At 40.0% G+C, this 14,898-nt stretch overlaps 1 protein-coding gene across 3 annotated transcripts in view; it reads right to left on the reverse strand.

Moving 5' to 3' along the window:
- sema3gb (sema domain, immunoglobulin domain (Ig), short basic domain, secreted, (semaphorin) 3Gb) overlaps window positions 1-13,976 on the reverse strand; it is a 43,528-nt gene extending 29,552 nt beyond the window's left edge. For 2 of the 3 annotated variants that reach the window (XM_053503182.1, XM_053503181.1), the window contains exon 1: window positions 13,766-13,976. In XM_053503182.1, coding sequence (XP_053359157.1) covers window positions 13,766-13,797 — 32 coding nt within the window. In that variant the 5' untranslated portion in view covers window positions 13,798-13,976. Of the gene's footprint in view, window positions 1-13,584 lie in introns of all 3 variants that reach the window. The other variant, XM_053503183.1, reaches the window with a different exon arrangement.
- Between the last annotated feature and the right edge of the window lie 922 nt (window positions 13,977-14,898).

Consider the following 14,898-nt stretch of genomic DNA (forward strand, 5'->3'; position numbering starts at 1 on the left):
TTTTATAAGTTAAACCTATAAATGATCACATAACATGACCAACTGTAGTCCATCTGCTGCACTGCAGTTTGTCAGCTTCCTTTACACTCTCAGTCAAATGTGATCATATACTATAATGCAAATTATGCACAGAAAAAAAGCATTTACAATTTTGGCATTTGGCAGACGCTCTTATCCAGAGCAAATTACTAAAGTGACTCAGTCTCCGACAAATGATCTGTTTAATCTTGTGGTAGTCCCTTTCTATGCCGCAATCCTGTTGCAGTGTGGCAGTCTATGAGTTTAATGCTACTACTACTACTAAGACTACTACTACTAATTGTAGCACTACGGTGGCTTGCAGGGGTGGGATTTTGAGTCTCGACTTTGTGAGTGTGTGTGTTTATAAAGTCTGTATATTGCTACCATTTCCTCCAGGCACTCTGGTTTCCACCCACAGTCCAAACACATGGTGGTGTAGGCTGACTGGTGTGTCCAAATTGCCCGTAGTGTACAGTATGATTTGGTACACTAATGAGTGTGCTTACACCCTGTAATGGGTTGCCACCCCATTCAGGGTGTACCCAACCTTTTGCTAAGATCACTGGAGGAAGCTCCAAATTCCCTTTATACAGGATATGCAATAAAGATAATGGTTAGATGGATACTATGGTTTTATTTGTACAGAACAATATTCAGACAAGTGCCGCTACAAAAATGACAGTACACTACAGAAACCTAAGAAAAATATTAAGCTAAGTTAAATCACACTGGCAGATAGACCATCATTGGGCACTTTATAGGAACACATGCACACTATAGCAAACTGTATATCCAAAAACGTCAGCCAATCATAAGGCCAAAGTGCAATGCACAAATGTCAGGAATATGACTTAATATTCGTGGAGGAAATGTGTTTGCAGTGATTTTAACCATGGCATGGCTGTTAGTGTCAGACAGTCTGGCTTAAAAACTGATTTTAAAACCAACATATATATGGACACTGTGTACACAAAATGCTTTAAAGAAAACAACAACAACATCCAGTTAGTGGCAGTTATGTAAGCAGAAATGCCTTGCTGGAGAGAGAGCTCAGCGAAGAATACCCAGACTGGGATGAGCTGACAGGAACTCCACAGCAATTTAAATATCATATTTTTACTACTGTGGTTAGCAGAAAAACATCACAGAATGCACAGCATGTTGAACCTTAAGGCAGAAAACAAGGCACTCCATCAATAATTCCTGACCAGACGTATGCATGCATGCCAACAAAACATGACACACACACACACACACACACACACAAAAAAAAACAATTTATCAAATTAAAACGGGTCTCTTGTTTTTTACTTTTTCAGACTTGGTTAGATTTCCATGTCTCACAATCCAAAGCTGACCATGTTTGTTACTGACATCTATAAAACATCCCTGAGTTCAGGATCAGCCTCTTAACCAAAGGCTTTTTCCTGGCGAGAGCAAAAGTGGAACGGGAAAAGAGTTATAACAAACAAGTCCTAAAGCTGTTTGCTCCCTTGTGACTGTTATTAAGGGGACAGTAAATGCTGTTTGTAGTGACAGACTGTTTTTCTGGGCCATCTGCTCTCAATAGGTTTAGAAACAGTGGTACATGAGTACTGTACATACCTGAGGATAATGGGACATTGTTTGTATATAATCAAAGATGTATTCTAATATGACAAATCATGACTGCGGGTGGATGAATTTCCAAAGAATTACATAAGAAGCGCATGGCTCATAAATTTATCTTCATACACTGATTTTTTTTTTTTTAAAAAGGAAATGATTATAGCTCAGAATATTGGCACTGACAGCTCTACACTTCTTTATGCTTTATGGTAAGTCTTAAAAACTTCTCATTAATCCTTTATCTTTAACATTTTACATACTTAAAACAAGAGAGAGATTTACCTAATAAAAGTACGGCTTAAAGAGCAGAATGACAAAAAGTCAATTTTGAAAATCTTTTGGGAAACAATTAGACATTACAGCATATATGATGTACTGTAAAGTAACAGAAGACTAGCAGGCTGCCACGAACAATAATGCTCACTCTTACTCATCGTCTGTGCCGCTTTATCCTGTATACAGGGTCATGGGGGGCCTGGAACCTATCCCAGGAGACTTAGAGCAAGAGGCGGGGTACACCCTGAATGGGGTGCCGGTCCATCACAGGGCACACACACACTCATTCACACACTACTGGCAATTTGGAAACAGCAATTAGCCTAATCTGCATGTCTTTGGACTGTGGGAAGAAACCCACATTTGTTGTGCCATTTAAAACACTGGTCTCCCAAAGGTGGACAGTTGCGTTAAAAGCTAATGACTATCAGGGTCACTGCATATTATTAAGATATTTTTCACATTTAAAAACTCAACACAGTCAAACATGCAAATTCATCAAAATGCTAAAATCAGATTTCCTTACAAAAAGGAAAATTATTTACCTGCAATGCCATGTCTCTATCAACTTGAAATATCTGAATCCTAATATATTTAATGCTAGAGTCATGTTTAAAAGTTAGTACTCCCTCTTTTAAGTCTGTGTTTTTTTTTTGTGTAATAAAATATCATCCCATCATAATAAAGCTAAGTATTAGGCAAATACAACCTCAGATGAACGACAACATATAACTTTTTTCACCATGCAAAAGCCAAAAAGCAAAAAAAAAAAAAAAGTGAGCAACACTAAGTACTCGTCTACTGCTTCCACAGGATTTAAAAAGGTAAGTTACAGCCAGACACTGCTAATCATCAGTCTTTGATTAATCAGTAGGTGTGCAGACCTCTATAAAGCAGAAGTTTTGGCAATTTGCTGGTCATTGGAATGGATGGAGCATTCAGCTGTAGGTTAACACAATGTCATGAATGAAAGACATAAGCAATTGTTGCTGCACATAAATCTGAAAGAGTTATACAATTTGGAGTTCAACATTTTACAGTTAGAAAGATTATTAACAAGTAGAAAGCATTCAAGATAGTTGTGAATCTTTCCAGAAGTGGCCAACACAACAAATTCACCCCAAGGTCTGACCAAACAATGCTCACAGAAATATAAAAAAACCCAATAACTGAATCTTAAACCCTACAGACCTCACTGAGCATAACTGTTAAAGCACAATTAGAAGAAGACTGAACAAGTCCAGTTTGCCTGCATGTCATATGGACAGATGATACCAAAATAAAGTTGTTTGGCCTTAATGCCCAGCACAATGTTTTAGGGAAAACCAAGCAGAATTTCAGCAGAAACACCTGATACCCACTATCAAGCACTGTGGTGGAGGGGTGCTGATTTAGAATTATATTGCAGCCACAAGACCCGGTCATCTTGCAGTCATTGAGTCAAACTTCTCTGTGTACCCAAGTATTCTAGAGGTAAATGTGAGGCCATCTGTTTGACAGCTAAAGCAATGATCCGAAGCACAACAGAATCTATCTGAATCAATTTTCTTTTCACATTAGATTGGCTGAAAAATTAAATAATCAATGTTTTAGAATGGTCTAGTCAAAGTCCAGACCTTAATATAGATGAGCCCGTGTGCCTTAGCAAATGTTCAAAAACCTCAATGAAGCAATGCTGCAAAGCATTGAAGCAATGTTGTAAAGAAGAATGGGCCAAAATGCCTCCACCACAATGTGAAAGAGTGAAAAAGTCATAAAGGAAACAGTTCCTTTAAGTTTGCTTCAATTGCTGCTAAAGGGGGATCTAAAATCTATTAAATCATGGGGGTTGTTTTTTCCCACATATGTAAAAAATATAATTGCACGTTGAAAAAAGTTATATGTTGTGGTTTGCCTGAGGATGTATTTGTCTAATACTAATGCCCACTATGATCAGTTGGGTTACACAAAAAAACACAAAATTAAAAGTAAGGGGTTCTAACTTTTGAACTTGACTGTATATTCTTGGTAAAAAATGCACAAGCTATACCAACTACTGCTGGTAAACACCAAGTATGCCACAGACTCCCACTCAGATTAAGGTCTGGGTTTTGATTAGCCCCTCTAGCATTTTCAAAATATTTTGAACCACTCAAGTGTAGCTTTAGCAGCATGCTTATGCCTTGCCTGTTTGGAAGGTGATCACCTATCATCGTCTCAAGTGTCTAAAAGAAAATGTTTCCTTTTTTAGACATACTCTGTGTTTGGCTACTTTCATCTTGTTTTCATACTTTCAATCCTGACTAGTTTCCCAGTCCCTGCTTAAAAAAAAAACATCTCACCTACCAGCACCATGCTTCCATGTGTGCATCTGTTCTCTAAATGGACAGACCATAAAACTTTTACCCAAATGTTTACTGAGTTCCCAAAATGACACATGCCAATTCTATTTGTTTTTTTCTTCCATTGGTTTTCTTATTATTATTATTTCATAAAATCCAGCTTTTTCGTAGGTGTTAAGATTGCCATGTAAACATTCTCTTATGGCCTATTGGTTGCTTATCTAGATAATCCTGTCTTTGATGACATTTGGTGGACAGGCTGATCTGAGTCTTAGTTGTGCTATGTTCTTTTGATTTTTTAAAATAAAGAATTTAATGTTCTTCACAGGGTGTTCAAAGTTTGTAATTGAGATCCAGATCACACATAAGTGCACTTCATTTAACTACATCTTAAGATATCTTGTTCTCAGAAGCAAATTCATATTTCAAATTCATTCTTATGCACAGACCAAATGAATGGTCATACCAAATATTGATTTAAATGATTATGTTTTTTCTATTTCTTTACAGATTTCTTTTTCTTTTCATGTCTAAGAGACACTACCAGTCAAAAGTGTGGAGAATGCTGAAGACATCCAAAATATGCAACAATCTGCTTTGAACAGTTGATATTGAGATCAATGCAGTATTTCTTATGCAGTATAAAATCTATATAATGGCTCTGTTCTGACATGCTGTTGATTGGTGATTTTTGAAGCTGGTAACTTAAATGGACTTCTCCTCTGCAGCAGAGGTAAGTATCGGTCTTGCTTTCCTGGGATGGTCTTCGTGAGAACTAGTTTCATCATGGCGCTTGATGGGTGTTGCAAATACACTTGAAAAAACTGCTATTGCAAGAATTATTTCAGAAGAGCTGTCCTTCATGCCTTAAAAATAACACCTGACTGTTTTTGTTACTCAATTACCTGATGCCATATGTATTTTTGTTTAATGTTTTGAACAATCCAGTATTGTTTTAAATTTAGAAAATAAATCCAAACTTGCATTCAAACTTTTGTCTGGTTTGGGCATTTTGTATAATACTAAATATGTAATATATAGCATATAGCACTTATCAGCCACGACACTAACTCCAACCATGAGTTAACTAAATAACACTTATAATCAAGTATATACCAGTAAAAGTTTGGTTAAAAAAGGAGAGGAGGAAGGCGTGTTCGAAAGCAGAGAGAGAAAAGGAAAGGCAAGAGTTTAGGAGTGATAGTAGGGACTTTGAATGTTGGGACCATGACAGGGAAGGCAAGAGAGCTGGTTGATATGATGCAGAGAAGGAAGGTGGATATACTGTGCGTCCAAGAGACCAGGTGGGAAGGTAGCAAGGCTAGAAGCCTAGGATCAGGGTTCAAATTGTTTTACCATGGTATGGATAGAAAAAGAAATGGAGTAGGAGTTATCCTGAAAGAGGAGTTTGTAAGGAATGTTCTAGAGGTAAAAAAAAAAGTGTATCAGACATGTTGATGAGTCTGAAGCTGGATATTGAAGGGGTGATGTTAAATGCTGTTAGTGGCTATGCCCCACAGGTAGGATGTGAGTTAGAAGAGAAGGAGACATTTTAGAGTGAGTTAGATGAAGTGATGCAGAGCATCCCCAGAGGTGAAAGAGTGGTGATTGGTGCAGACTTCAATGGACATGTTGGGGAAGGGAACAGAGGTGATAAAAATATGATGGGCAGGTTTGGTCTTCAGGACAAGAATGTAGAAGGACAGATGGTGGTGGACTATGCAAAGAAGATGGAAATGGCAGTAGTAAATACTTTCTTCCAGAAAAGGCAGGAACATAGGGTGACATATAAGAGTGGAGGCAGAAGCACTCAGGTGGACTACATCTTGTGTCGACGTTGTAATCTGAAAGAGATTAATGACTGCAAAGTGTTGGTAGGGGAGAGTGTAGACAACACAGAATGGTGGTGTGTAAAATAACCCTGGCGGTGAGGAAGGCGAAGAGGACAAAGGCAGAGCAGATGAAAAAGTGGTGGAAACTGAGAAAGGAAGAATGTTGTGTAGTCTTCAGGGAGGATTTGAGACGTGCTATGGGTGGTTAGGAGGTGCTTTCAGTTAACTGGACAACTACAGCCAATGTGATCAGGGAGACAGGTAGGAGGGTACTTGGTGTATCATCAGGTAAGGGGAAAGTGGACAAGGAGACTTGGTGGTGGAACGAGGAAGTCCAGGAGTGTATACAGGGAAAGAGGCTAGCTAAGAAGAAGTATGACTCTAGGAGGACTGAGGAGAGTAGACAGGAGTACAGGGAGATGCAGCGCAGGGTAAAGGTAGAGGTGGCAAAGGCCAAACAAAGAGCATATGAGGACTTGTATGCTAGGCTGGACAGTAAGGAGGAAGAGGTGGATCTGTACAGGTTGGCAAGGCAGAGAGATAGAGATGGGAAGAAATTGCAGCAGGTTAGAGTGATTAAAGATAGAGATGGAAATGTACTGACAGATTCCAGGAGGGTGATGGGAAGATGGAAGGAGTACTTTAAGGAGTTGATGAGTGAGGAAAACGAAAGAGAACAAAGAGTAGAAGAGGTGACTTTTGTGGAGCAGGAAGTAGCAAATATTAGTAAAAGTGAGGTGAGAAGGGCATTGAGGATGAAGAGTGGAAAGGCTGTTGGTCCTGAAGACATACCTGTGGAGGTATGGAAGTGCTTAGGAGAGATGGCTGTAGAGCTTCTAACTAGTTTGTTTAACAAGATCTTGGAGAGTGAGAGGATTCCAGAAGAATGGAGGAGAAGTGTATGGTATTGGTGCCGATTTTTAAGAACAAGGGAGATGTGCAGAGCTGTGGTAATTACAGAGGCATAAAACTAATGAGCCATACAATGAAGCTGTGGAAAAGAGTAGTGGAAGCTAGGTTAAGGGCAGAGGTGAGCATTTGTGAGCAGCAATATGGTTTTATGCCTAGAAAGAGTACATCAGATGCAGTATTTGCTTTGAGGATGCTGGTGGAGAAGTACAGAGAAGGTAATAAAGAGCTGCATTGTGTCTTTGTAGATTTAGAGAAAGCATACGACAGGGTGCCGAGAGAGGAGCTGTGGTATTGTATGAGGAAGTCTGGAGTGGGAGAGAAGTATGTTAGAGTGGTGCAGGACATGTATGAGAGCTGTAGGACAGTGGTGAGATGTGCTGTAGGTGTGACAGAAGAGTTCAAGGTGGAGGTGGGTCTGCATCAAGGATTGGTTCTAACCCCTTTTTGTTTGCTCTGGTAATGGAAAGGATGACAGATGAGGTTAGACAGAAGACTCCATGGACTATGATTGACATTGTGCTTTGTAGCGAGAGCAGGGAACAGGTGGAAGAAAATTTGGAGAGGTGGAGGTATGCTCTGGAAAGCAGAGGAATGAAGGTTAGCCGCAGTAAGTCGGAATACATGTGTGTAAATGAGAGGAACCCAAGAGGAACGGTGAGGATACAGGGAGCAGAGGTAAAGAACGTGCGGGACTTTAAGTACTTAGGGTCAACGGTCCAGAGCAACGGAGAGTGTGAAAAGGAGGTAAAGAGGCGGGTACAGGCAGGCTGGAATGGGTGAAGAAAAGTTTCAGGTGTGTTGTGCGATAAAAGAGTATCAGCGAGAATAAAAGGAAAGGTGTACAGGACAGTGGTGAGACCAGCGATGCTCTATGGCTTAGAGACAGTGGCGCTGAAGAAAAGACAGGAGGCAGAGTTGGAGGTAGCAGAGCTGAAGATGTTGAGGTTCTCCTTGGGAGTGACAAGGATGGATAAGATCAAGAATAAGTTCATCAGAGGGACAACCCACGTTAGATGTTTTGGAGATAAAGTCAGAGAGGCCAGATTGAGGTGGTTTGGACATGTTCAGAGGAGAGATGGTGAATATATCGGTAGAAGGATGCTGAGGTTGGAACTGCCAGGCAGGAGGTCTAGAGGAAGACCAAAGAGGAGATTTATGGATGCAGTGAGAAAGGACATGAAGTTAGTCGTTGTGAGAGAAGAGGATGCAAAGGATAGGGTTAGATGGAGGCAGATGATTCGCTGTGGCGACCCCTGAAAGGGAACAGCCGAAAGAAAAAGAAAAAGATCAAGTATATGCCAGTAAACTGGTGACACAATTATGGGCACATTTACATTTACATTTGCGCATTTGGCAGACGCTCTTATCCAGAGCGACGTACAAAAAGTGCTTTAAAGTTTATACCCACGCCTCATCTATGCCTGTGGGGACTAAAAGCTAGGCTGTTTAGGGCCTGTCCACACGGAGATGCGTTTCGCTGTATACGTATAAATTTTTTATCGTATTGGCGTTTCGTCCACACGGATCGGGCATTTTAGGAAACTGAAACCGCAATTTTTTTAAATCGGGTCCCAAAGTGGATAAATCTAAAAACGACACCCTTGCGTCTTCGTGTGTACGGCCAATCCGTATATTTCGTGAAACGATGATGTCATCACATCACGTGTCGGCTGTGTCACACGTAACAGCAGCAACAATAATGGCGGACTACATGATTGTGTTCGTGTTGCTACAAAGCCTACTAGCTTTATTACAGCAAAATCTATTGCTTCTATGCAACTGTTATGAGCAACAAGCGATAATGGACAACACCATCTTGGTTCTTATACAGCGCGCAAGGTTATGCGCATGCTCAAAGTCTTCTTCTCCGTGTATAGTGTATCTCTGTGGCAGAATTACAGCGCCCCATACACTAGCAGGAAAAGAGTTCAAGGTTGTTGATCTAGCCTCCAAATTTCCCAGATCTCTATCTGATCAAGCATCCATGAAATGTGCTGAACAAACAAGTCTGATCCATGGAGGCCCCATTCCTTAACCCACAGCACCCAAAGGATCTGCCACTAACTTCCAGGTGCCAGACACATCAGCACACATGTAGAGTTGTCATGGTGGCACGAGGGGAAACCCACACAATACTGGCCTTAATGTTTTGCAATTTAATGCTCTGGCTCCTCTATGTCTATAGACAGAAATGCTGAAGATGAGACTCTGAAAGTGTTCAGATGCGCACAGATCCAGTGAAGATCAGTGGTTAAATACAGTAGGATGACCGACTTGTGCTAAGTTTGCCAATAGGCGGTCAAGAACACTTAAAGTACATGAATTCCTAAAATTGTTTTTCTGATAATGAATATAAAAAAAGAGAGAAGATTCTGTGTGTGCTAAATTTAAGCCTTTATTTGGAGCAGAATTGTTAACAGCAGCTGGGAAAAGTTATTTTTTTATTATTATTATTATGTACATATATTTTTTTAAATTTAGATAGTTTATTCTATGCCACGAATGAGTGATACATGGCCCCTTTCCAAGACTTGGTTTGGCTACTACACTGGACTACTATATTAAAGCAAGGCAAAGTGCTGAAATTTACAGTCCCTTGCTAAGCTTCTCCACTTTAAATATCAGATTTGCCAGCTCTCTTCAAAGACTGCTCACCACCAGAGGTCTTGTATAGCACATGCTGATGTGACCACTACTCTCAGTCATATCATATTCACCTCAACAGTACTGCTACGATATGACACTAAGTAACATGCAACAACTCCATCAAAACGCAGGCGAAAGCAAAGAGCACAGCTTGAAGCTCAACATTGGTATGAGAGTACATACTGTAACACATTTACAAATACTGTCAAAGAAGACTTGAATCAAAGTCCCAGAATAACTGGGCCACGTCTTCCTGCTGCAAGACCCGATCAAAAGAAGATCTCGGGTGAACAGTTGTTTCAGGAATTATAATGCTGGTGTCTCTGCTTCCAAAGGAGATCAAAACAGCACACATGGAAGCACAGTAAAACTGGGGCTCTTGCATCATGAAACACTTATGTCCTCCATCAAATACCCCACATGCACACCATATAGCCAAATGTACACACTAACTCATCCAGTCGCTGTTTATAATCCCCATTCTTCTCCCAGCCTGATCTCTGAAACCTCTTATGTTGTAATACTCTAAATCAAGACAGAGAGTATTAGAAAGACTTTACTCAGGGGAGGGATCTGTGCGCATCACATTCCAACACCTCTTTTGATGGGCCTCACTCTTTTCATTTACATGATAAACACTCAATTCCTTAGTCATTATCCAGCACTTGTAATAGGCTCACCTATTCATAGCTCACAGCTGTTTTCCAACATCAGTTTGCTTTATGAGGGAGCACAATTTTTATCATGTTTGCTTTGGTATTTTCCAGGATTAAGCACAGTGAGTTATGAGTTATGAAGTGAGCCATGACCAGACACTTGTTTGTTGCTAAGCAGCCCATGCACTACAGGCTACAGGGGAGAAAAAACGAGCCTCAACTTTAGAGAAACCCTAATACTTTGTGATACATGGCTAATAAATACACAACTATAAGATGAATGATTTGCTACTCCATCAAAAGACTGTCACTAACTAACTGCACTACATCTCTGACCTTAATATGGCTTTGCACAGGCCTTAAGTCTCTTTCATATGAACTGACGACTTCATTTTTATTTTCAGCCATTTCGTTAAAGAGAATAGACTCACTGGCTGTCCATGCGCTTTGAAATGGATTACAGTAGGTCTTTGGTTGGCAAAGGCTCAAGAATCCTTAGAACGGAGGCTTAATACCCACATGGGCTGACAGCTGCAGGGATAAACCACCCTTGCTCACTGTCATTGACGCGCCTGTGTTGTGCCATTCCCCGTAAAAGTGGCACCAGAATAAGGAGGGGAGGGTAAAGGGGATTGAGGTGAACATTCTGACGTCCTGTCAGGTGCTTGTCAGCTGTTTTTCAAGTGTACAGTGATACCGGCAAATACTAAAGCTTTTCACTTTAAGAATTAAAAAAATTCTATTATTCAGTAAAACTGAAATGTTACAAGCTAGGGTTGCATTTACAGTTGAAATTGAAATTCATAGCAAACAAGCTATTCTTAAGCTACCAAAATATTCTAACAGGGAGTCAGTGTGAAATAATGAAAAACTGACAACATCCCATAGTGAAATTCATTTTATTAAAAGGCGACAGGATTTGATTTGATGTGAGACCCTACTTATTAGAAAAGTAGCACCCTGCCACCTCTGCTGAGGTATCACTAAATTATCACTTGTACCTTCAGTTTCCCTTCCTCACAATCCTCCCCACCACCCCACCCCCCAAACCGCCCCACCAAAAGTCCTGTCTGGCCTGGGGCTGACCCCTAGAAACTCTCATGACAACCGTCTCCAGGGTCTTATTGTATTTGTGGCAAGCAACAAGGCTGTGTATAACTAACTCTGTATATATTTATGCATGTGCATGTGTTTGCATATGTGTTGGGACAAGGAGAATCCTGGCAACTGCCTGAAAGCAGAGCCATTGATGACAAATGGAAGGCTGAGAGTGTGGTTGAAGTGATGACTAAAACCCTGGAGAGCTGGTAAATAAGTATCATAAAACGAAAATCCATCTGACTTCAGATGAAAGTAGTAGAAAGTGTATTAACTTGACTCAAGGTCTAATGGGCCTTTTAAAAAAGAACAGATTAGAATATTTGTTGAAGACATATTACTTTTCATTTTTAAATAAAAGTACTGCAACTGTCATGAGTATTGACTAACTGTCATGGTGTTGATCGTGAACATTTAAAACACTGAAAAAGCAAACCGCTAATAATTGGCCTATAATGTATTCAGCATTTCAGAGTTTCGAAATATTGACAGCCTAAAATTTTGATCATAAAGGGTGCAGAATAGATCTAATTGCATGAGTTTAAATATCTGTGCAGGTTTTTACTTATAAATTTCATTAAATGTATGGAAAAAATATGGAAACATGACTTAAGAAGCCAAAGCAAGCAAAAGTAATTGCTTAGTTTAATTTATATTCTATTTTGCTTCTGAAAAAAATTTTCATAGATTCTGATGCCGAGCAAGCAAAATATGCAAAATACCATTTACACAATTAATAAATCTTTAAACAAAAGGTCAATGCATTTAATTGAAGTTAAAGAATGATCCATCTACAATAATCTGTTTTATTAAAATCAACTACTGTCAAAATTACTTGTCTGGTTAATGGTTAAATGGACAGTTTAACATCAGGGCAACAAAAATGGTCAAATCTGCTTTCGAAAACTGAGGTAACATCATCCCAAAATCAATGAAATACAGCTAGCCTAGGCTGCACATGACTGACAAAATAAATATTTCACAAAGCTTGTTAGTGATCTCACAACATGCACTGGTGAGCTTGCCCAGAGAGCAAAAGTCCTGAGAACAAGATGCCTCTGTATTGATTTTTTTTACCCACATTTTTTCTTCAACCTTGAGTTTAGCCATATTAATAATTGACGAGGCGGCATCTAGCCTGGCTCTCTGGATTCCACTAAATTTATGCTCTCATGGGTTGGTTTTATGATTAATAGCAATGTGATCGATATGGTGGGGCAAATCTACAGTCTACAATGACCTAAAGACATATAATACATTCACAGCCTGTCCAAGGTATCAAAAACCTAAAATATATAAAAGAAAAGAAAAACAAATAACGATATACATGAACATAAAACAAAAATCCATTTTCATATGCAATACAACAGGACATTATTTTTTTGCTCTTTGCTAAGTCGTATGGCTATGGTTAGAACTGCTTATTTGATACACATTACATACTGTTTCTAGCTTATATAACCAACAGATTACTATACATATAATCCTGCATGATTGGGGGTAACATCTTAGTAACAAGGAACAGTTCCTTTTAGTCGAGTTTAGTATCTATATCTATATATATATATATGACTACAGGATATGTAGTATGACCATGTGTGTGGTATGTTATATGTAGTTTATAACAAGAATATGTAGTTCTGGTAGTGTGTAGGCTATTATACTATATATATAGTTTTGGATAAAAGATATAATAACCTACTACATATTCTGGTATATCAGTAATCTGCAGATTAGTTATATACTATTAAGATATACTCTAGTTTTATGTTTGTAGGTCGTCTCATCATAATTACAAAACAAACAAACAAACAAAAACGTATTACAAACATATGAACTTTAACTGAGCTGCTAAACCTGTTCACACTGCGTGTGATTCATAATTGCATTGCTTACAGTAGGTCTCAGTAGTATAATGTAAACGGATTGTTAAAGGGAAAAGGAGCCCTGAGTAAGAAACAAAAGCTGAGGTGGAGACTTCACGCCGTGCAAAAATAAAACCCCGCTTTCACTCTGCACAATTTCTACACCGAAGACAATAGTAAGTAGTTGACTATCTAGAAAGCAGAGCCATAAAATGCAACTCAGACAAACATCACTGACACATTCAGCTTATAAACTAAGTGGATTTTTTTTTTTTGTGGCAACAAAATAATACCGTTTCGCTGATTAGAAACGCGCAGTATTATTGAACATCAATAGGAAGCGACTCACTTCACTACAGGTAACTCCGGCGGCTGAGGCGCTCGTGCTGGTCGTTACATTCCGCGGCGTCGCACGAAGCTATCCATAAATCCCACCAATACACACAAAACAGTCAGAAACTACCGAACGCGCCGTGTTTCTGTCCATCTGACGGAGGCTGGCCAGTGCTGTCAGTGCTAGTGCGAGTTACCAAAGTTTTCCTGCCGGCAAACAACGTCTCATCAGACCACAGCCCCGCGAATCAGCCTCAGAAACTCTGTCACCACTCCATCCACATACAGCGCCCCGGGAAGTGAAAAAGTCTCTGTATGAAGAGGAAAAGAGGTGGCAGGTGCTCGTTGTGTGTGTGTGTGTGTGTGTGTGTGCGTTGGGTTGTCCTGCTACCTCGGTGTTAAAATCCACCCAGCCGTGTTAAGCAGTTAACCACATCCATGCCAGAGAGAGAGAGAGAGAGAGAGGAGAAGAGAGGGAGAGAGAGCAGCTCCTCCGAAGTCATGAGTGAGCTCTCACGTTTTGTCTCTCAATGGACAATCATTCATTAAATTCAGGTGTGACTATTACTAATTTAGGGGCCTGAAAGGTGAATGTGCCCAAACAGTTTTCATTCTCCTAAAAAAAAAAAAAAAAAAAAAAACCCTTCTTGTGAATTTTCTACTTAGGACCCTTAGGATCCCCTGAACACACTCAGCTCAGCCATACACTTCTGATTCCATCCTTCATCTTCTATAAGCGCTTTATCCTGGTCAAGGTCAGGGTGGATCCGGAGCCTTTCCCAGGAACTCTGGCTGCGAGGCAGGAATACACCCCAGATGGAATGCGTGTCCATTGCAGGGCACCATGCATACACACGCAGACACACAGACAAAGAAATTTGGAGTAGACTCGTCCATCATGTTAGTGAGAGTAAACCAGAGAACCATATGTGAACTACAGTATATTTACATATACATGGGTATTAGGTTTAACATTCTCTGTGGTACTGAATTAATCCCCAGGTCCCACCATTCCAATTTGCCTTGTTTGTGTGTGTATAACTGGCACGGTGGCTTAGTTGTTAGCATTGTCACTTTGCACCTCCAGGGTGCGGATTCGATTCTTGCCTTGGGGCTGTGTGCAAGGAGTTTGCATATTCTCCCCATGCGTGGTGAGTTTCCTCCAGGTGCTCCATTTTTTTCCCACAGTACAAACATTTGCAGATTAGGCCAATTGGCATTCCCAAATTGGACATAGTGTGTGTGTCTTGCAATGGATGGGCACTCCATCCCGAGTGTACCCTGCCTTGTGCAAAGACAGGACGAAGTGGTATAGACGATGAGACGATAA

The sequence above is a fragment of the Clarias gariepinus genome, chromosome 9 (assembly GCF_024256425.1).
Source record: "Clarias gariepinus isolate MV-2021 ecotype Netherlands chromosome 9, CGAR_prim_01v2, whole genome shotgun sequence".
NCBI classification, from domain to species: domain Eukaryota; kingdom Metazoa; phylum Chordata; class Actinopteri; order Siluriformes; family Clariidae; genus Clarias; species Clarias gariepinus.